The sequence below is a fragment of the Strix aluco genome, chromosome 13 (genome assembly GCF_031877795.1).
Source record: "Strix aluco isolate bStrAlu1 chromosome 13, bStrAlu1.hap1, whole genome shotgun sequence".
In the NCBI taxonomy this organism is placed as follows: Eukaryota; Metazoa; Chordata; class Aves; order Strigiformes; family Strigidae; genus Strix; species Strix aluco.
The window spans coordinates 14,513,501-14,535,894 of NC_133943.1; the positions used below are offsets into that span (position 1 = coordinate 14,513,501).

The 22,394-nt window shown below is 39.1% G+C and overlaps 1 protein-coding gene across 2 annotated transcripts; it reads left to right on the plus strand.

The window, feature by feature from the left end:
* Positions 1-970: 970 nt before the first annotated feature.
* MAT2B (methionine adenosyltransferase 2 non-catalytic beta subunit) lies at positions 971-17,597 on the plus strand. Of its 2 annotated transcripts, none has more exons than XM_074838135.1 (7): positions 971-1,015; positions 6,857-7,051; positions 7,920-8,034; positions 8,334-8,486; positions 11,208-11,401; positions 12,379-12,492; positions 13,478-17,597. In XM_074838135.1, the coding sequence occupies exons 1-7, from the start codon at positions 986-988 to the stop codon at positions 13,646-13,648; spliced, it is 972 nt and encodes a 323-aa protein (XP_074694236.1). In that variant the 5' UTR covers positions 971-985; the 3' UTR covers positions 13,649-17,597. The 2 variants fall into 2 exon arrangements, with proteins under 2 accessions (XP_074694236.1, XP_074694235.1); XM_074838134.1 differs by lacking the exon at positions 971-1,015 and adding an exon at positions 2,895-3,027.
* Positions 17,598-22,394: the final 4,797 nt, after the last annotated feature.

The following is a 22,394-nucleotide window of genomic DNA, read 5'->3' on the forward strand; positions in this document are numbered from 1 at the left end:
TTTGACATGTCCTGCATTAAGTTAGCAAGGATTTCTTACAGGGTGGAAGTGTACTAAGTGATACAAGATACTGCAGCTATCACAGGACTGTGCTTTATGATGGCTACGTACTTCCTTCATACAGTCTCTGTTCTTAAAGCTTTCTAGCTTAATGGGCAGTTTGGCCTAAGTGTTATTTTAGGCTAGCAAGAGCATGCTTATATTGACAAAAATTAGGGAAATTTTAGCAAATAATTATGCCAGCCTTAGAGCAATATCAATTTTTGGTTTAGCTTTAAAACAGGTAAATAATGTAGAGCAGACAGGGGAGAGAAGAGTGGAAGCAAAGGGGAAATCTTGAGTGCTTTGTGTCAACTTCAGTCTAAGTGGCTTTGCCAGTTTCATGTACATATGAAATACGTTCTCAAACCTGAAACCTTGATACTGGCAGCTCAACTGACTGAAGTACTGCAGGAATCAATTACTTTCATGTTGTGGAACATACCATTTTAATTGAAAGGATACATGATTTAACAATAATTTATTTCTCTGATTGTCCATTTTGCTGTGTTGTAGCAAGGTCTGGGCTGTACTTACTTTAAATGTAAAATGAAGAGCTGCTAGAACCCTCCACCTGGCTGACCTAATTAGAGCCCTCCTCCTGTTTCCTGTGAAAGGAAAACTGTGTAAGACTCAGTGCCAGCGCTCTGAATACCTTTTATGCACACAATGGCTGCACTTGCTCATGCCGGCTGTTACGAAGTAAAAATTTAAGTTCATACTGAGCTGCTTAAATGGTACCACTGGGAATAAACCAAAAGCTTAACAGGATTCAGAGCCACACGTGATACAGGGCTTGGATTAGCATTTTGGTTTCAAAGGTCAACTGAGCTATTGCTTCTTTCAGTCCATGTGCTCCCTGCAGGCAAAAGCAGACAAAGGGACAAACGCGCAGTTGAACTGCAATAATTTCCTAGGCTGGTAATTCCTTCTGTAGTTTGAGGCAATGCCTGAAATGCTGGTGGAAATGGAGCAGGTAAGGCTCTGGATACTTGCATTAACAGATTGCTGCTTTGATTACAGAATACAGGGAAAAGGAAACAGGAGGCGAGAGAGAGAGACTTAATTGCACTTTAGTCTCTGCAAATTACAATCTGACATGTTAGTTTAATGAGCAGTGCATTTAGTCACCCAGTGATACATTATGCTTAAATGACTGTTATAGGGGCTATAGTAAAATTTTTGTTTGTCTATTCCATGAAATCATAGTGTTTCACAAAGTAAATGTAATAATAATAAATTGAAATTATAAGCTAGAATGCTGCTGAATTCAGTGTAAATACGTGAGAAAAAAATATACTGTATTCTGTTACAAAGCTAACACATGTAGTTTTTGTAACTGTTATACTGGTGACAAAGTAAAGATACTTCGCAGGCCAATTTCTGGTTCTAGCTTGAGACACCAGTGCTAATGTCTTCCCTACCTTCCTCCCGGAAGGCAACACTTCTGTTTCCATGTCATTGTTTTTGCTGAGATGTACAGTGAGCTCTTGGAGTCTGTGTGGGGAGGAGGAGGTGTGTCATGAGATGTGCTTGGAGTTTTCACTTTTGTGCTGCTGAACAGTTCAGTATTTCTTTGAAGTTTTTTCTTCTGAATTTCAAGTTATGAATTACTGATGTTTTTAATAGAACTCCAAGGTTGATGCAAGGGAATTAAATGTCCATAGCTTATTACAAGGAGAAATAGGGCATCTGCATTCCAAGCAAGCAGAAGCTGCTTGAAGTGGTTTATATATATGTACTTCTTTGTCCTGTCAATGTCATTCTATTCAATTTTAGTAGATATTTCTGATTTCTCTTTAGCTGTGTTAATTCTTGTAGTATCAGCTAGTTTCTTCCCTTGACTACTAATTAAATGCTGTTTCGATCAAGTTCAAGCTGAACTAAACTTATCAGGTGAAGATTTGTGAACGTAGCTAAAATAACTGTTGGCCATTAATTCTTACACATCTACTTCTAGTCTTGTTGTTAAAAGCAATGTCTTTGCCTTTGCAGGGGGTGGAAGTATCCCAGTAAAAAGCTTTGTGTACAGAGTCATGTTCCCTTAAAATCTTGCATGTAAAAAAATGAATTTTGTCATCTTGTAAGCATAAAATTATGTATATAGGATGAGTATGGTAAGCAGTGATTACTTTCTCAAAGGCAATTCTACCAGGAACATGAAATAATTTCTATTGACAGTGACATTGTTAAAGGTGTCACTTAGCAGCCACATAACCGATTTTGGTGTAATTTTGTAAAGGGCAGGCCTGGATCATTCACTGACAGTTGAGAGTTCACTCTGTACCCATGAACCGTGCAGCCGCTGCAGCAGAGCTGGCAGTACTGTGGCTCTCCAGGGACACAGCCTGTGCTCCCTGCCGCCCTCCGCCCCACGCCGGCTGCCTTGTGCCTGCTGGGGGGCGGCGCGCCCCGTCCCCTCTGTCCGCTGAGGGAAGGGCCCCCCTGCCCCAGTGTCTCCGCACTGTATTTCCAACAGCCCGACCCGCTCGCACCCCGCTTTCAGCTCTTCCCAGCCGCGTGCTGGGCCTGTCCCTTTGTCTCTGCTGACGTACAGTCCGGCGCTCTTGTGTTTTCCTATTTCCTGCTCGAGGGTTCCTCGCAGGGCTCCGCAGGGCTGGGCCCGGCCCCAGGGAGGGACACCCCGCTCCCCCCGCTTGCGGCCTCGCCTCCTCCGCTGGCGCCGGGCGGGCCCATGCGCAGAGCCCGGCGCTTCCCCCGAGCGCCGCTGCCCCTTTAAACCCGTGCTCGGTCCCGCCCCCTGGCCGGCCTCAGCCAATGAGCGCGCGGCGGTGGGAGGTACCTGCGTCCGCTGCTGCCCAATGAGGGCGCGCCCTCCGCACGGCCGGCCCGCCCCCCCGCAGCGCCCGGCGCGCCCCGCGGGAGCAGGAGCAGGCCCCGGCCCGGGCCCCCCGCGCCGCCGCCATGGTGGGCCGGGAGAAGGAGCTCAAGATCCGCTTCGTGCCGGGGCGCTGCGAGCTGGTGGAGGTGAGCGGCGGCGCCGGGGCGCTTTTCTCCGGGTGCGCAGCGAGGGCTGGCGGGGGCTCCCGGCTCCCCGAGGCGGGCCCGGGCAGGGCCGCCCCCGCGGGTGGTGCCGCCGGGCGGGGCCCTGGGCCGAGCGCGGAGCGCCGCGTCCCCGGCGGGCCGGGCGGAGAGGGGCTAAGGCGGAGAGGGGCCGCGTCCCGCGGGGCTGGCGGTCGGGCGCGGAGGCGCAGTGCGGCGGCGGGGCCGGCGAGGCGCAGGGGGCGGCCCCGCCGCTGAGGCGGGCGCCTGGGCCCTTCATTTCCAAGTTGGTTCGGCCGCCTCCTGCCCCCCGGGGGGCTCACCCGCCGGCTCGAGGAGCGCGGGTGCTCCGGAGCGCCTCCCGTTATTCCTGCGTTAATCCCCGCGGAGATCTCCGGTCGCAGCGGGCGGTGAGGGCTGGTGAGGCCGCTGCGGTGTCAAACCGCTCCATCTTAGCGGCCCTCCCGCACAGCGGAGATCCGCTGTAACAGCAGCGCTGGGCAGGAACTCCGCCCGTCGTTACCGGTGTAGGTTTGCTATTCTCTGTTGTCACGTTTGATTGCTAATCACGTCCAACACGTGCAGCTTTTAGCCACCGCGGTAGCGAGTGAGTGTTGAAAATAGAAAATAAATACAGAACTTCTTGTCAGGGCTGGTAGGCGCTGGCTCCTCGGGCCGGGACTCCGAGGAAGCCCCGTGGTTCTCCTTTCGCTCTCTGTTGCTGCAGGTGATGTCAAAGCTGAGGGAAGAGCCCAGACTTGTCGTGACATCCCTGTAGCGACTTGTTTGTCGTCATGTTACGTTGCAGATCTGTGTTATCCCAGTAGCTTCAGGTTTTAGTGGGCGTTCCTTAAAGGTGGTATTTTTGATTTTATCAAGTTCAGTTTTTACATAAAGCTTAAAAAGTACCGTGAAATGCATCACATTTTACTATTTTTGTAAATTATACTCTTAATTTGTATTTTGGTAGTGTCCACAAAGTAGTCTTGGGTCTCATAAATTCCATTTTTTAATATTACGATGTTGTTGCTTGTATATTTTTATGTGAATGAGACTGCTGAGTACAACTTTTCTTTATTACATTGATTCTTAGTCAATATTGAACATCAGATAAAGCAAGGTGAAATCGGATGCTTTATTAAAAAGCTCAAAACTACATTTAAGTAGTAGTATTCAAAATTAGTTGCAAAGAGAACTTTTTGCACATTTGATGATTCTGAATGTTATTGCTTCTTCGTTGAGAAATACACGAGATTTTTTAGCAGATAGGCTACTCTGAATAAGAAGCTTTAAGCCTATAAAACTTGCAGGCACAAGGATAACATTTGAATTCTAGAATGTCTTTTATTCTTTACATATAGTAACTGTCTATAAAATTACTGTAAGTTCTAAGTGTACTTTCTAGCTCATTAGGATAACAGTGAAGAGCAGCCTTATCTGTTAGATCCCTTACATTATTAATACTCCAGCCATATTTAAGAAAAAAATGCAAATTAACAAAAGTCAAAAAGAAGATGCTATGCCGTATATGATTTCAGTTAAGTACTGATACCAGTAGATAGTAGTTACAGATTTTTGCCACCTTCTCTTCTAGAGCACCATGATTAATTCCTTGCAAGACAAAGCAAGTAACAGCAGTTAAATTTTTAGCTTTGCTGTTAAAGATGATTTGGTTGATACACTGAGGAGTATGGTGCTGTTAACTGCCAGTCACTTGTCTGTGCCCGGAGAGCTGTGCGGCAACAGCAGGAGCTTCTGCCAGTCCCTGAGAGCATCCGCAAACAACAGTGGCAGGAACGTCAAAGCTCTGAGGTCCCTTGGACTGGAAGTTCTGTTGTCTGTAGTTTGAGACAGAAACGCTGCTGCAGCTGCGTGACGTTCTGCGAAGGAGCAAGGCAATTTATAAGCAGGGAGTTAATCTGTGCAGGTTCTGTGTTACCAGAATGTTTAAGTTCTGGCAAGGTGAAATGTGTTTAAGTTAATAGTTGGTTTGTGTTGAATTTATGGGAAACATCTATCACTTAATCTTGGTTTCTCAGAAACGAGTGACTAAAATCAGTCTTGCAGACAACAGCAACAGGAAGCAAACTGTACTTGGTAAAAGTTGTGACTGTGTTCGGTTTAAGCTGTGCTGCTAACGTAATATCCTCTTTATGATGCATAGAATGAACTGACTTAGATGAATGATGCTTTAAAATGTCAGATTTTACAAACGATACATGTTTTTGTGTTGGTCACTTTCTATTTATTAAAAATACTCTGTGACATTTTTAGAGAACATTTCAACTCTGTTTTCTGCAACCAGTCATTGATACTTATTAGCAAGTACCATCTGGCTATAGAAGCACTGATAATCTGTCCTATGACCCTTTAGCCAGACTTTTGCGGAGGTAAAAAGTACATAATTAAAAAAACAACCAGTACTTCCGTGTTCTCACTTATGCTTTTCAGAGAAATATGCACAGTCTTAAAAAATTGTAAACAAACTTGTGTTCTGAGGTCAAATTGACTGTAAAGATAAAGGTAGATTTTTTTAAAACATCACTTGCTGTAGTCTGTCATTTTCAGGAAACTGTCCAGATATAAATTACTAATTTTCATCCAGTACTGATGGAATAAGTCACCCTTTACCTGAAAGTTTGTAGTTGAGGAAAATACTTGCAGTGAGCTGGGAACTTTAAGCAATTGTTTTGGGATAGGCTGTTTCCATAACACACCTCTGCATGTACCCTGATGGAACAAAACCTTTTTAACTTTAAGGGTGAAAGACAGTAATTTGGAAGCGATTTCTGTTGCTTCCTGTGCTGCAATTTAAAAGTAGCAGTCTGTTACGATGCTGAAAACGTAAGAATGCTCAGAAGTGACTGGGCTATTTGAATTGCATAGTAGAGAGCATTTACAAAATTATAATTAATTATCACAAATTGGTTTTGTGTATGAAGTAATCAGGAAAATCAAGATTTCTGGATTCTGCACACCTGAAGTTGTGTTCTGTACTGGCACATGGGCATATGCTTTTGATTTTTAGCAGGCTCTTGTTCATGATACGTGCAGAAGGAAAGCATGAAAGGAAATAATGATTATGTTTGCTGCCTTGAAAACTTGATGGTCTGGTGGGTGGTGGAGAGAAATGAACTTTGTGTGAACTGATGTATGCAACTGCCTTAAGTGCTGAAACGTGCAGTAGCTGGAGTAAATCTTTAGTATGTTGTATAGATTGAGAGTTTAAATTATCAAATCACTTTCAGATGCGTTTTGTAAAACTGAGAAGAGAGCTGTATCTTTGGTTTCTTTATTATTAGACTATTGTGTTGAATAACAATGAATTACTGTTCTATTTAATAACAAAAGTCAAGTCTTCAATTCTTACAGTCATTGTATTGCTGCAGCCTCTAACAGGCACAGCCTATCCAAGATTATTTGTTGCAGGATGTGGACCCGAAATATTACATATTTTGTGTCCATTTTCAAATCAATTTATTTCCCTCATTTCAAATCGCACAGTTATCAGATTTTGGATTAACTTAAAATTCTGTCTTTATTAGTGGCTTGGTGTATTTTCCCCACTCGTTGTGCAAGTAAATGAGTTTCCCATCTAAGTTTTGTTTTCATTATCCTCAAAAATACGTTTAAATACTTGACTAGGTACAGTATTGGTGTTCCCAGCCATTGTGTTCCATGAGATACTCCAAAACATTCATGTGGCAAGGAAAGTTGTTTTAGTACAGTAGCACTGACTGTAGCCCTGCATACTTTTTAAGACAAAACAGTAATAATAGTAGAAAGAAAACTTTTTGTGTTCTCATTTCCCTAGGAAGATGTTGATATTCCCAGTAGGCGAGTTTTGATTACTGGCGCTACAGGACTTCTTGGCAGAGCTGTGTTTAAAGAATTCAATGAAAATAATTGGAATGCAGTTGGCTGTGGATACAGGAGAGCTCAGCCCAGATTTGAACAGGTTAATCTTCTGGACTCTATTGCAGTTCATGACATTATCCATGAGTTTCAGGTAAGTTTCTGGAGTATGAAGTAGATGGACAGGGTAGTAATCCGTTGATAGTGCTGTTCTGGTGCTGAGTTCATGTGGCTTTAGTGGGGCTAACGCTTTGGCAGAGCTCTGAAAAATTTATGGCTGCTTTTTCTGCCACATCTGGAGTATAGATTTGCTCTGTAGATACAGAAAGTTCTGACCTTTGCCATCATCACCATAGCTAGACTGCAGGTACCAGATGTACGTGTCAGCACACCTGCACTGACAGTTGAAAGGAAAAGATGAATGTGAGTTATTGACATAGCAATATGAGGCAGTTCTTTTGAAGTTGAATGCTTGAATACAACAGCGGTAACTGTAAGTCTAGCGTGCGGTGCGGTAAGAAGTTCAGTGTTTTTCAATCTAACTTGCAAGGGGAGTATATAAAACCCATTACGCAGGGTGCCATTCTGTAAAATGGCTTTAAATATCTTGTTAATAGTCTGCATGTGTCAAATAAGTCACGTGTAAATGGCTTATCTAAAAATAGTTCAGTGAATTTTTTTGAGTATCATTTTGTGTGTGAGATATATTTTATACTATTATACAGAGTTAAAAACCCCACAAACCTACAGCTTTAATCTTGCTGTAAAATCAAAACTACTGAAGATCATAATTACAAAACTAATGATCAATTTTTTTGGTATCTTGAAGCAGCATGGTTCTACTTCATTTCCTAAGGAAAACATGTTCCTCAGAATGCCATGATTAAAAGTAGTACTACTACTTTTATTACTTCACATAACTTAATGAAATGCCTTTTTGTCTGAGGGAGTTCATTGCTAGAGTTAGGGTGCAACTGCAATCTTTTGACAACGTTTGTTTAAAATTAGTCTTTAATTTCCAGCCTCATGTTATAGTGCATTGCGCTGCTGAGAGAAGGCCAGATGTTGTAGAAAGTCAACCAGACGTTGCTTCTCAGCTCAATGTGGCTGCTTCAGGGAACTTAGCAAAAGAGGCAGGTAAGGAGACCATCTAATGGATTTGGTTTCTTGTTAAAATACTGCATTTATTTATACATGGGCATAAATATGAGTAAGTTACTCAACGTGCCGAAAGTCATTTCGGCGATTGGTGTGACGTCCATCCATTCTCTGTAAGGGTAGCAGGCATGTCTGCGTGAAGGATCAGTGAACGGACAGAGCAGTGGGAATGAATGGGGCTAGGAGATGAGGTTCTTTGCAGATTTGTTTAAAGGTTTATTGGGATTTCAAACAAGGCATGAATTAAAATAGACTATGTATACACATTTTCTTCCTAGCTGGAGTTGGAGCGTTTCTGATCTACATTAGTACAGACTATGTGTTTGATGGAACAAGCCCTCCTTATAAAGAGACTGATGTACCAAATCCCCTGAATTTATATGGTAAAACCAAACTGGAGGGTGAAAAGGCAGTTCTGGAAAATAATGAAGGTAAGAATACAGTTACACATTTTTAACGGAGTTTTTACTTAGTTGTATAATTAGCTTAATAGAGCTGTAAGTCAGTGGTAAAGTTGCAAAACCATGGAAATGAGATTTAGAAAATAAAGTGCTTAGGAGTCAGTCTCCTTCCTCATAAATGATTCCTATTGCTTATAGGTTGAAAAAAGCTTTATTTCTCACTTGTTTCGATCTTCATTTGTGTTACTAGAATCTGCTGATGGACATTCGCAAGCCTTTGTCTACTGTGAATCAACTATTCCTAAGGAAAGATAAAATACATCATCAATATGTTGGAATGATACAAGCTTTACCACGCTTAATATATAGCTGCTGTTATTTAGGGGGATGCATTGCAATTGCTCTAAATGTATGTTTACTTAAAGAGAAAAACAGACTTGTGACTCAATAATAGTGCAGATAAAATCAACATGGGCTTTTGTTGTTACTCTCGGTTTTCTTGCTGATCTCCTGTTTCGTTCTCATTACGTAAGCCATCAGGCCATCCATTTTATTTTTACCTACCTAGCTTGCCCCACACATCAGATTCCTGCCTGGAACACTTTCTATAGGGTTAGTAGCATATTTCTGGTTTTAAGCAACTAGGGGGGTTTTCCTTATTATTTACATATTTTATTAATGAAAACTTGCATTCAAAATATACAAACATAGTTTTAAAAATTCTACTTGATAAGGGAAAAAAGCTTAGGACTGAACATGTTCCCTTGAATTTAAAACTTACTTCTTGTATAAAAGAGATACTTGGTTGTTTCTAGTTAGCACGCTCTCAGTTTGCATTCACAGACTATAAGGGAAGTATCACTTCTACTTTCAAAAAGAATTTGAAGAAAATAATCTCAATGTACTTGCAGAAGAAGCTTCTGATAAGTCAGTATGATACTCATGCTGTGATTCTGTTCTGCCTAACCAGAGAATTGAACAATTGATACATTAGTGTGATGGTCTTACAATAAGTAAATATGTACTATATTTGAAAATGATAGGCCTCTAAAAAATACTTCGAAAGGAAAATTCCTATTTAAGTAAAAATTAATTTAAATAAAAAGTTATTCACTCCACCTCTTACAGAAATTCATCTCTGAATTTGACTGTGATGCAGTTTGCTCCCTCTTCTAGATTGGTATTGAAGATAAGACTGCACCAAATTCAAGTACATGGGTATCTCACTAGATCCTTCCCCCAGCTCAGCCCTTCAGTTTTGTTTCATGACCTTTCTGAGCACGATCTGTCAGGCAGTAGTGGGTTGCAGCAGTGGCATTATTAGCAGAAGGAATTTCGAGGTGGTGCTGAGTAAGATGCTTGATAATGTTAATGATATTGTTTCATACAAATAGAAATATTTTAGATGTATTAGTCTTCCAACCACTAATTTGCTAATATTGGATAGGGAGAATTCAGTCTATTCTAGTTGCATGAAGAACTTCCTTATCTATTGCTGTTGTATAATGCAAGAATCTCCGCTAATAATTTTTTTGTGTGTATTTTTTGAAAATATATTTTACTTTGGTTAGGAGGGGATACAAGTTATATTTAGTATTCATGCTTATAAAATTAAAATGTTTTGGTAATAAAATTAATGCTCTCCAAGTCTCAGCTCTCTGAGAACAAAAGGAAGGCAGTCTTTTTCTCAATGAATATTTCTAAAGATATTAAGAGAGGTATTTCAACCGGTATTTGAAGAGAGGAAGAACATATTTGCTGAGTGACCAAATAACTGTTTTTAGAGCAGCAGGAAATCAGTGTCATGTTGTTTTTTTTACTGTATTTGTTTTTCTTGTGTAAGTACTTCTTTTGGTTTACTTTTCTGTGTGAATAATTTGTTAGCTTTTTGTTTTTATAATAGCTGTTAGCGTTTTCCTACAAATCTTTAAGAATAGCAATGATTTGGTGACTTCCACTTCATTTTCAAGACTGATTTTTTTTTTTTTTTTTTTTTTTTTTTTTTTTTACTTCTTTTACCTGTATTACTTTTAATGAATTTGTCATAGCCTTCTTGGATTTCCCTTCAAAGAGGCCTTTGGAGTCGTCATGACCAAGATAGACTAGTGGGATGTATTCTACCAGAAAATGTCCTTCTCTTTGCACTTGTTTGCTGTTAGTTTAATTTCTCAAATCACTATCTTGAAACCTAATACTGTTTACTACTGTGTTCTGTGACCTTATTCCTTATTTGTGAAGCTTTTTATTCATTCCAAGGTTGATGTCTTTTTTTCTGGTAAATCTGCAGGAGGCTTCTGCATGCTGCATGAAAAATCTTTGTCTGTAATTGCGGCCTGAATATGGTGGTTTGTGGTTGGTGGGAATTTTTGTTCTTGCTCTTACCCAGGGAAGATGGGGAGTGCTGGAGTAACTGCATAGTCCAGTTGCTTTTTTTAATTTTTAAATTTTTGCTCTAACCCAAACAGGCCTTCTGTTTTCTCTTGTGGTGTTAATGAAAACTTGTTATACTTCATGGAAACCAATGGCATAAGTGAAAATATGTAAACTTAGTGTTTATAAACTGTTTTAATTGATATAAATTAAAATGATATTCTGAGGACAAACATATTAATTGCATTTTCTTTGTGTTTTGTAGATGCTTAATATCACAAACATATTTCTTAACACTTTCAAAACACTTCTCAGGTTATGCTGCTGCATTCATAGCTATCCATAACAATGTTAATACTTCTAAAATATTCTTTCTTTTAGGTGCTGCAGTACTTAGGATTCCTGTCTTGTATGGAGAGGTAGAAAGACTGGAGGAGAGTGCTGTGACTGTTATGTTTGATAAAGTGCAGTTCAGTAATAAATCTGCCAACATGGATCACTGGCAACAAAGATTTCCTACTAATGTCAAGGATGTAGCAACTGTTTGCAGACAACTAGCTGAGAAGAGAATGCTGGTAAGAATTTAAAGAAACAAGCCCCTTCAAGGTAAAAACAGTTCAAGTTCTTGGCTTTGTTTCTGAACAAATGAGAGCTGCACATAGCCTGCATTATTCTTTGCATTTCTGGAACACTGGGAGGAAGGAAAGAACTAGCTGTAATACTACAGTATCTTTACATGACAGTGTGTAGATACTCTGATATTTGAAACAAAAGTGAGTGCAATGATGGAACAGATCCTTCTGAAAATTGTCATGTGTCTTCTAGTGTACAGGAGAAAAATGCAAATACCTAACTTACTCTAATAGGCCTTTTAGAAATTGCCATTTTGGACTAAAAAAATCCTCATGGTGGTTGGATGTAAATTCTCAAAGATGCCCTTGTTTATTGTATTAAGAATGCTGAAGTGGCAAAACCAAGCCACTGGACTTAAATGCTGTAGTGTGTTTATTCACCACAGCATCTTCAGATTACCACTTTTGCAAGGTAACAAAACCAAAGAACCACTTTTATTTTTCATACATATAACCTGGAAGAAAATGGACCATGCACATATGGTGGATGTGATGAAATCAATTTGTTTGTTAGGACTTGTACATGGATTGCAGTTTAACTTTCAGAATGTGCTATGGGTGGTGCCTCTTGCATTTGTTTTTGAGTAAGTGAATAGTATAGAACAGCTGAGTTCCTCCTCCCCAGCTATTTGACCTTGGTTGGTTAGCTCACTCCTTTCCCTCCAGTTAATTCTACAGAAGAGAAGCTGTTTGTGAAAAGTCACGTCAGATATATGTAACACCAGTGTTCAGTCTCAATCCCGTGTCAGGTGTTCTCTATAAAAGTGTGAGACGTTTCTAGAACATCAGTGAGGTGCCTTTCAGGATAGGATCTTGCTGGAAGATTATTCTGCACAATTCTTAGGAATTGTGGCTGAGGAATTAGGCTGAGGGCTAGCTAGCTGCTTTTTTTTAACCTGTGTTTCCTGTTTGTTCTGTAGGACCCATCAGTAAAAGGAACATTTCACTGGTCTGGCAATGAACAGATGACTAAGTACGAAATGGCGTGTGCAATTGCAGATGCTTTCAACCTTCCCAGCAGCCACTTGAGACCAGTAAGTGATGTGTTGTTCGACCTGTAGAAGGATGCATGTGCTTTATCGTTTCAGGTAGTAGTCTCACGCTAGCTAAATAAGCTTCCTCTTCAGGATGATCTCTGTGAGTCTGTCTGGCACAGCAGATGTATTGCGGAGGGTGCTGTCTGGTGTCTTAAGTCAGGAAAACAACAGCTGCTTTGACCTGCTGAATTATGAAAACTACCCAGTCAGTCAGTAACCAGTTTCTCGGTCTGTAGCATAACAGTATTTCTGCAGAAGAGTTCTCCTTAGTCACAAGTAAATCCGTATTTTTAATTGTATTTTTGTCCTTAAAAAAGCTTACAGATTGACAGAATATTAACTTCAAATCATATTTGATTTGCTTAAAACACCTCTCCTGCAGGTTTATTGACACTTAAAAGTAAGACTACTCTTAAAGACATACTGATAATGTTATGAGAATATAACGTGTAAATAAGATTTTATTTATTTCCAAAATAAATGACAAGGATTCTGAATTAGTAAAGGATGTAATTGAAATATGGCTTGGAAGATGGAGAGAAAAAGAATGAAGAACACTAAGTTAGTCTGAATTTTTTCTGTGCAAATGTATTTCTCTTCAAGTATATTGATCAAGACATGGTTCTGTCAGCATTTTAGAGCACTTCTTACCTTGTGATTATAGTCATAGGGTGAAAGTAGGAATAAAGCATAGAAAAGCATAAATGATGAGCAGTAATTGAGTGAGAAGAATTTAACTTAAGATACTTCATGTTGCTCTGCCTGACATCTCTTACGTTGAAATGAAGCTAACAATAAAACAAGCAAACAAATAACCCCAAGCAAAAAAAACCCCCACAAAATAGTTGGAAGGGAAGAAGGAAACGTACCTATATAGAAAGCTATGAAGGAAGACTTCATGAGTGTATGTAAGAATAAATATTTTTCTGTCGTTTCTGATTATTTGTTGGTGTGTTGGGGTTTTTCTCTGTTTATTTTTTAGATCACTGATTGTCCAGTTGTGGGTGCTCTTCGTCCGAGGAACGCTCAGCTAGACTGCTCCAAGTTGGAGATGCTGGGGATAGGTCAGAGAACGCCTTTCCGAGCTGGAATCAAAGAATCACTTTGGCCTTTCCTTGTTGACAAGAGATGGAGGCAGACAGTCTTCCATTAGTTTGTAACTTTTTTAGTAAAAGTATGGTATGTGGCACTTTTTTAAAAGAAAAAAATAGTTTTGTATAAGTGTTCTTAAATTGTGACATTTATGAGTTTTCATTTAATCAGGTAAACATATGGTCTTGCACTAGTGAAATTGTTAGCCTAAAACAAGTTCAGTGACAAAAACTGAGCCTATTTGATGTCATGGATCTTTCCTTCCATTCGTACCAGTCTAACTTAATGTCTGTTCCTAGTGGATTATGGTTCTTAGTACCATTTGATGCTAAGAATGACTCAGATCACTTGTAGACTTACTTTTGGCTGAAATATGTTGTTGATGCTTAAGGTCTGTGCCATTGTTGTATATACCATTTCTCTTCATTAAAAGCCATGGTCAGATACTTTATCACCAAAAATCTGAGTTTTTTGTTTTTAACTTCTGAAGGTGGTGTTCTTACAAAGTTAAACTGAAGTAGGAATTGTTAAATGTTTGTTTTGCTTGAGCTCTGATCAAAATGTTTTTTAAAAAAGTGAAACTTTATTTTTGCAATTATCAAGTGTACTTTTTATGCTTGAAATATTTTCAGAATGTTCTGTAACTTGAATGCTTGCAGCTTCATATTTGTACAGTAAGTTGTATGCATTTGTTTTAATGGTGATATATAAAAGCTAGAAGAGGGTTGGGAGGGTGAGTAACATTGAGCTTTGACCTGGGTGTTTTTGGATGGGGGATCAGACAGAGTTGGAGGATTATTTTTTTTTTTTTTGAGTGGGGAGTTTGTTGTACAAAAGCATGAAATATCTTCATCTTTCTCTTTTTTTGGGGCAGTATTTGGGATTGGTGGAATCAGTGGGAGGAAGATGTTAGTCAATACATATGAGAGGGAGAAGAAAGCTATTTCAAGAATTTATAGCACTGTGGCTTCTTTTGCACAGACTGTCAGATCTTGCACTGATATAGCTTGTCCTGGAACAGCAAAGCATGTATGTTGAAGGTTTGCACCATAATAATGTAACCACAGTAGTCTAATATAAGCAAATCTTTAATCTGCTTAAGTCTAGTCCTTAAAGTTGGACTCAGTAGCCAGGTAAAGTGGAGGAAGAACATGGTTTGTAAAGGTTAGCTTCCTTCTGAAGTTGTAGAATCAACAATATAGATGTTCTGAGATTGCCAGCAGATTATTAGTAAAATTAGAAAAAGCTGCATTTGGATGATCATTTATTTTTGTGAGGTTAAAATGAAGGGGGAGGGGAAGATGTTCAGCTTTTAATTTAAAAAAAAAAAAGGACACACCCACCCACAAAAAAATAGAGGAACTGAAGATCTTCTAAAGGTCAGCTTTAGATTCAGTCCTTTCATTTCCAACCGGCATAATTCCAATTTATTTTTAGTCTGAAGTCCTGATATACACATGGTAACCTATCTCTAGAATGACAATAAATATATATTGCCAGCATGAGAAACAGTTGTTGATTCTTTCTTTACCGTCAGGATTTGTATATCTAAATCATAAATAGTTACAATTCTTCTGGAAATCTGTGTGCGCTTTCAGTGATTTTCTTTTTTTTTTTTTTTTTTTCCCCACCCCTGCTCCTTAATTCGGTGAACTATTTCCAGAGTTAGATTAGGCTGGATCAGTGTTTCTCTGTCAATGTGCTGCTGGCTTGGGGATGTGATAAATGTACACACAAAAAAAGGTACAGGAGGTTTTGAAAATACAAGCCTTGAAACATCCTGGGCCTCAGTGCTTGATAAGGAAGATTCTCAGTACATCCTCTACACTTGGAGGCAGCTAAATTTTTATTAAATTTGACATCATATTTTTTTAAAAATCACATTAAGTTTAAAACTGATATGAAAAATTGGAGATGGGGATAAAAGCCACAAGAAGAAAAAATTTGAAGAACACCGAGGAGGATAGTAGACTTGCTATTTCATTGTGTGGTTTGTTTTTGTCTGGTTTTTTTCCTTGGCATACATAATCAGAAGTGACAGTATTTTATTGAAATTAAGTAGCTAAATAATTCTTTAAGTGGTTCTTTCTTTATTTCCATTTTAAAAATGTGGGAAAATATATTAATATTTGGAAGGCAGTATATGTCATTCTGGATTTATTGCTGATTTTTGTTAAGCTCTTCTCAAATTGCTTATTGCTAGATCCACAAAAAAAATGTGTATGTTACAGTACTGACTAGGACAGTATCCAATTCTTTTTTTTTTCCCCCCCCTTTTTTTTTTATTTAATGAAAAGGGCGCTTTTTTTTTTTTTTTCCCAAGATGATGCAAAACTGTCTCTTCCACCTACAGGAAGTGCTCTAACTATCCATTCCCTTCAACTGGTATAAGCTAATTGGTAAATGGAGCAGTTTGACCAGGAAGGGAAAAGGATGACTTGTCTCCCAAACATAAAGCACCTAATAGGGATGAGTTGGGCATTTTACTGGGAGGAAAGATTTGCAATTTTGAATTTTTCTCACACAGAGCAAGTGAGTGAGTCCCAGTCTTAGTGCTTTAAACACTGAACTGTGAAATAAAAGTGTATTGTTTACCCCTCCACCTGCGCTGGTTTGTTCAGCAGCCAGTGGTCTGTTAAGACTGCTGCAGCTACTGCAGGTGGCGTGGGCTGACTAATACCGACTTCACTTATCTTGCAGGGCTGATGGATACTGTTGAAACTATAAACCAAATGTGCTACAGGAGCAGAATTTTGGAACTTCTATCTTGAAAATGTATTTGTAGTTTTCAAGGTAACCTAGATGGCAGTTAATCACTGATACTTTTTTTTTTTTGAGCACCGAAATATAGGAGTTAACTCTTCAAGTTTCTAAGTGGTTTCAATTCTTAAATATGGGGTGGTTCAACCTTGCCTACTCTTAAATTGGATTAATCTTTATATTTCATCCTAGGATACATGGAACTTCCCAGGTAAAAAAAAAAAAAAAAAAAATCTGTGGACTTATTTTTTCTTAAGCTCTTTTACATTTGCAGAAGCATTTTTGTGTTTACTAAAATCTACAATTGTTCAAACAGGAATGGGGGTGGTTTGGGGAACTCTTGCTTCCTAAGCACCATTTCAGACAACATTTCTATATAAGGTGTTGGCAATATGATTTGGTTTATGTATGTGTTGCACCTTGTATATGTTGTTACCCAGCCCAATACTTAATTTTTCCACAAAAGGGAGAATATATTAATTTGAAAAAGAAGGGGGAGGAGCTAGTTACAGTAAAGTGTTGCAACTCTGGAGTAAGTTTCAAAGGATGACAGTATGACTGGAAGATACAAAGATGACAAGAGATATATTGAAAAAATATGATTCTCTTAGCTGCATGCTTGAATACTTGGATGACCAGAGATACAGAAAAATCAAATGTTAAGGCAATACGAGTTTTCCCACCTACTGCACCTCTTCCACAAGAAGTTGTTTAGATATATTCAAAGGCTATGTTCAATGAAAACTACGTTCCTAGCTAGACTGCAGTCCAAGGGTCTTGTTAGTAGTGCTTTTAAAAAATGTCTTGGGTGCAGTTTTGACAATTCAAAATTTATTTTGAAGTGTAAGGAAAATCAACCTAAAAGGTTTTGAAGTAAGTCACACTGACTATAACTGGATTAAATGGGTAGCTCCTTTCATTCATTAACTTTTACAGCATGGCTCAAAAATATTACGTAGATTGAACCTTCACTATGTTAATCCTTTTAACCAGGAGTTTTGGGGTAATTCTGCCTAAATTCTTGCAAAGTGATCGTGAACATCAAGCTGTCATAATTAAATACGTGGGAAGTCCCAAGCTGAGATATTCAATCCTTTTGTATAAATGTGTATTAAGATTTGGATTCTGTTCAGATAAATATACTTTATTTCAGTATGTTAATGATAAAATTTAGCAATCTATATTTATTTAGCAATGTATTTTCCATTTTGCTCCGTATGTAGTCTATAAAAAATAAATACCAAACTCCATCCGGCTATCATTTCTTTTTTTTTTTTTTTTTTACTATTTTACAAAAGGCTGTGACAGATTACAAAGGCGAAAGGCAAGTATGTTCTTAAATGTCATGTCTGTTAGCTACATAGTTTTCCTGCCAAGAAAAAATGTTCTTAATGCTTACAAGGTGAAAATCATAGCTTTTACATATAACAGTTACAAAATCAGTAGCAGTCTGTCATCTTTGACATAAATATTTAAACGAAAATGCAGAAACAACAGTTCCTCTTACCTTTTTCATACCAAGTCAAGAATAAGGAAATCATTATTTCAGGTGTTCCAGTAGGAAATGAAGAATTAGGTAACGCTGTCCTTTCTGTGAAGAAAAGACTACTGTTCAGTTATATCTTGTCAGAGGGGATCGGCCTCTTCAGCATCCTTCCACCATAAAGCCTTGTAGAAGTTGCGCTGGAGAATGCAGTCTCCAAGACACCTTTCATGACATTACCCTCCCTTGGCTCTAGATACCTAAGAGAGCACTGTAGATACTGCAGGAGACAGTGGAACCAGCACTGTAATTTTGCAATCGCTTTTAAGCTCTGTTACTGTTGCAAGAATCCGTTGTACTCTTCCCTTCTGTGGCTTTGTGTTTCTGGCTCCACAGCTCTGTAGGTATTTGTGTTGGTTGGCAAGTGTCCAGGAATGGTTCGGGGTCAAAATCATTGGGATTGCATGAGACACGATCTCTGTGTGCAGAGGAGAGAATGGCTTCTTCTTACAGAAGCAATGCCAATTTCTGCCAGCTTAGTGATTGTGAAAGTCTGGCAATAATCAGTCCTGCTTGAATCTTCATTCTGGGTTATTTGATGTTTATATTCATTTATTCATTGCTCCCTGTCAGCCCAGGGGATAAAGAGAAGTCACTGGTTTTAAAGTCTCATTTTCTGTTTAGACTGCAAAGATGCACTTCTTACCTTCGAGGCCTTCTAAACCCAAAGGACAGATTTTTCATGAATGCAACCAAGTTTCTTATATCATCTGGTCTCTTCTGATTTATTTCTGATGATACAGATTTCTCCCTAAACTGTATCAAAGTAAAACAGAGTTGAAGTTAGCATTTTATAAATGTTTCTCTTCTTTTTTAGGTCTCCACTGTTGTTCTAGGGAAATACAATATTGAAATTTAACAAATTTAATACAACCTATTTACTCCATTTCAAGAGAAATATAACTTGCTGACTTAGTGTTGTGCCCTTTATCTTCTAAAGCTAATTTTATTAGCATGGCTTCATAGCAGTCGTATCTTTTAATATCTGTGCACAGAGAAGAGTTGCACGTTGTTCTTCAAACAGTGACAGAACTCTTTATTAAAGTACTTTCTGGTTTATTGCTGGCTGAGGCACTGCAAAAAGGTGGTCACTGTAAACCACAAAGTTCTCATTCTCTCCACTTGGCTCCATTTTGCTGTTAAAAATTTGTTGTAAGTAATTAAAGTATGGATCAGTTCCAAAAATGGTATGCTTCTCTTCTCATAACTGATAAAACTGAAAAGCCCTCAGGGAAAGGTAGAGACTTCTTACTAGACCAGTGCTCTTGCAGCCATGAAGCAATATATACTACCAATTTCCCAGAAAGTTGGGCTCCTGTGAGTTCAACAAAAACCTGACATTTTTCAGGAGTGAGTAATTTGAGGAAATTTCTTGGCTGTTTTGGGAAGCACTAAGCTATAAGAAGTCTTTCTGTCGTCCCAGTAGCAGCTCTGTAGCAGAAGTGCCACTGATGTAGTCTCCAAGGCTTTTGTGCACAGCTGAACTTCCATGCCCATCAGATTTATAAAACAGGTTGTTGTTGGTTTTTTTTTTTTTTTCAGAAAGGAAGTTTAAATTGCCTCCTTGCATTCCAAATTTCCAATTTACTAACAGACAAATTCCCAGTTTGCTAAGGATTTTGCAAATAAATAATAATAATAAAAAAGTAAATGTATGAACTGCACTTGCTGGATTGTGGAGTGCTAGATTCTCTTAAATTCCAAAATTTAATATTTTCTCCATTAAACACTGAAAGAAAAATAAAACTGATGTCATAGCTCTACATATCCCTCTGCTTTGGTACTCCAGGATTCATAATTTTTGGGGTGAAAGTGAAACAGGGAAATCAGATGATGCATGAAATCCTTTTGGTTATTGAGCCACATTTTTGCAAATGTGAAAATCTCTAGGAAAACATAACTTTGGTTCAAAATAATCTTTTAGCATCTTTCATTTCCTACTGTATGTTATATGGTAGATTTCAAATAAAGCCAGGTTGACAGAAGTTGGTGACATTTCTCATCACACAAACAGAAATGTAAGTTACAAAATGGCAGATTGGCATTTTTCCCATCTTCTGTCTGCTGTCTGGAAGAGGGTCTGGCCAAGTGATCAATGCACCTGTCACTTCAGTATTAAATTACTACAGCTGGAGGAAGAGGCAGAAGCAATTTGCACCAAATGCTGCATCCCTGAGCAAAGCAGAGACGTCATGCTGATACCCAGATCACTCTACTAGGCTTCAGTTGTTCCCCTCAAAACTAATAGACTGATTTGTCGAGCTACAAGTGGCTTAGGATGCAACTCTAGCAGTAGCTTTCCCTCCCATACCCGTTACGGGCCTGTGAGAAGATGCAGGCTGTTGTGAAACATGGGCACTATAACTGAAGTAGTGGGGTTGAGGATTTTCAAGGGTGTATTTAATGAGAAGGATACCCCTCAGAGAACATCTCAGGTTCTGTGAAATAAGGAGATAAAATCCAGTCACCTTGCTGTCCAGCTTTTCATTGCTTCAGTATTTGTGTAATGTGTTAGTTCCATTCTTAATACAGATTCACAGAAAAACTTCTTTAAAAATAATTCATATGAGTGAAGTTCTTCTGTGTGCTCAAGCTCTTAAGAAACAGCTGAAATATAATTCTCTAAGCCTTGCCTGACACCACCCATCTGTAACAACATGACACACACACAAGCATGTACCTGAACTCAATGCATTCGAGTGTTTTCTGCTACAGAGATGAATATGGGTATCTGAATTAGGACAGCTGGCTGAAACCAATTTTTTGGTGGTTAATATCTCAAGAAATAACTAAGTTTGTTAGGGAGAATTTGCCCCCCTCTCAGTACATGCTTCAGAGGGGCTGCCCATCTGCTCGGGAGGCTCAGAAAGGATGCTGCGTGTGGAGAGGATGATGGCAGCAGGCTCTCTTGCTCCAAAGCACACTAACGTGCCTTCAGGAGGTACCTGCGGGAGCTCCGTGGTGACCTGTGCCTCTGTGGCATCTGTCAGAACAGGCAAAAAGCAGGACAACCAGTCGGGGGGGGGTATGAGGGCAGAAGTGGATGCTCCTGTTGTGCATGGACTGGCTGCAGGGCTGTGAGGACTGAGGTGTTCACTCTGTGTGTTGGGGCGGGGGGCAGGAACCAAAGTTTCAAAACAGTGTTTCATTTTGCTTTAGAATTTTTTTCGCTTTGATTATTGGCTGCCAAAATGGACAATCCAAATTTAAATCTAATTTACTTCCTAAATGAAAAAACACATTAGTGAATTATGACAGACCTGTGCATACCTGTCAGTTAACTTAATTTCAAATTATATCAGTGATTTCTGACCTAATTTACATGACTTTGATTTACACTAACTCACTAATGACATAAATTACCCAAGTTTTTAACCATTCTGTTCCCACATACTCTATAATTAAAACTGGATATTCTTTTTAAGTGGCCTATCTTTACTTAAGCTGTTGGTTTAATGTGTTAACTTTACAACCACTCACATAAAAAAATGCTTGAGCATCTAGGGATTACAGTGTAACAGGAGCTTAGATGAACTGTATAATAAGATAGAAATATATAGCCTCCTGCAATATACACTGTTTTTGATGAGATTTTGGAGTTCAGAGATAAATTGAATGGTAAGCTTAGCAGTGTCTTGAGGGACCTGGAGTTGTAGCTTTGAGCTCAGGGAACTTGTGGCTTTGCAGTGTTGTTTGTTTACTTTATAACTCTTAGTTGCCTGAATTTGTATTTAATTAAAACCTTAGAGAAATGAGACTTCTGTCTGAAATGGCTTCTTTATAACCTGAGACAGGGCTCTCGAGGAGGATTGGCTGTTTTGTGACACTAGCTTCCAAAATAATGACTGCTGTGTAATGTTATAGGGCATTTGCCAGCATGAAAAATTGTCCTTAGTAGTTACAGAAAAAGTGTGTAGACAGCAGGAATTAGGAATTACATTAAGAAAACTATTACAGAAAGGATTTCTGTCTGTGCTTAATGTTCCACTGATTTCAGTAGGGTTCCTTACCATGCTTACATTTAAGCACAGGCATAAAACTTTGAAGCATCAGTGCTTGGGAGTATCTTGATGAGAGGTGAATAAGGATACAGATTGTCCCCTTACATGTATTTTTAAGTCTTGATAGTACTCTGTTGGGGTTACTGTAATTCATATCGGTATCAAAGAGTGGAACAGTTAAGTTCCAAATCTTTTTATTGCAGTCTAGGAACTGGTAGTGATGGCAGTGAGAACAACCACAGGGGGATGGACCTGATCAGGTCCCCAAAGCCACTGCGCCTACCCCAGCCCCAGTGATGATTCTGTACTAGTAAGAATATGTGCAGATAGGGCTTGCACTGCATTTTATGGGGTTGTTGTGTTGGTAAAAGGCAAAGGAAGGGCTAAACAGCTTGTAGATTTTACTTTAAAGAAATCTGGGAAAGCTATCGCTCACACAGTAGTAGTAGAGCAGAGAAATTAGAGGAACATTTCATAGGAAAAGGTCCTCTTATACCAACGCA

Bases quoted from the DNA above. Each gene is read 5' to 3' on its own strand.
- MAT2B (XM_074838134.1), top strand. From the start codon at position 2,965: ATGGTGGGCCGGGAGAAGGAGCTCAAGATCCGCTTCGTGCCGGGGCGC. The intron at 8,487-11,207 runs GTAAGAATACAG...TCTTTCTTTTAG, and splicing joins AGTTCTGGAAAATAATGAAG to GTGCTGCAGTACTTAGGATT. The intron at 12,493-13,477 runs GTAAGTGATGTG...TTTATTTTTTAG, and splicing joins CCAGCAGCCACTTGAGACCA to ATCACTGATTGTCCAGTTGT.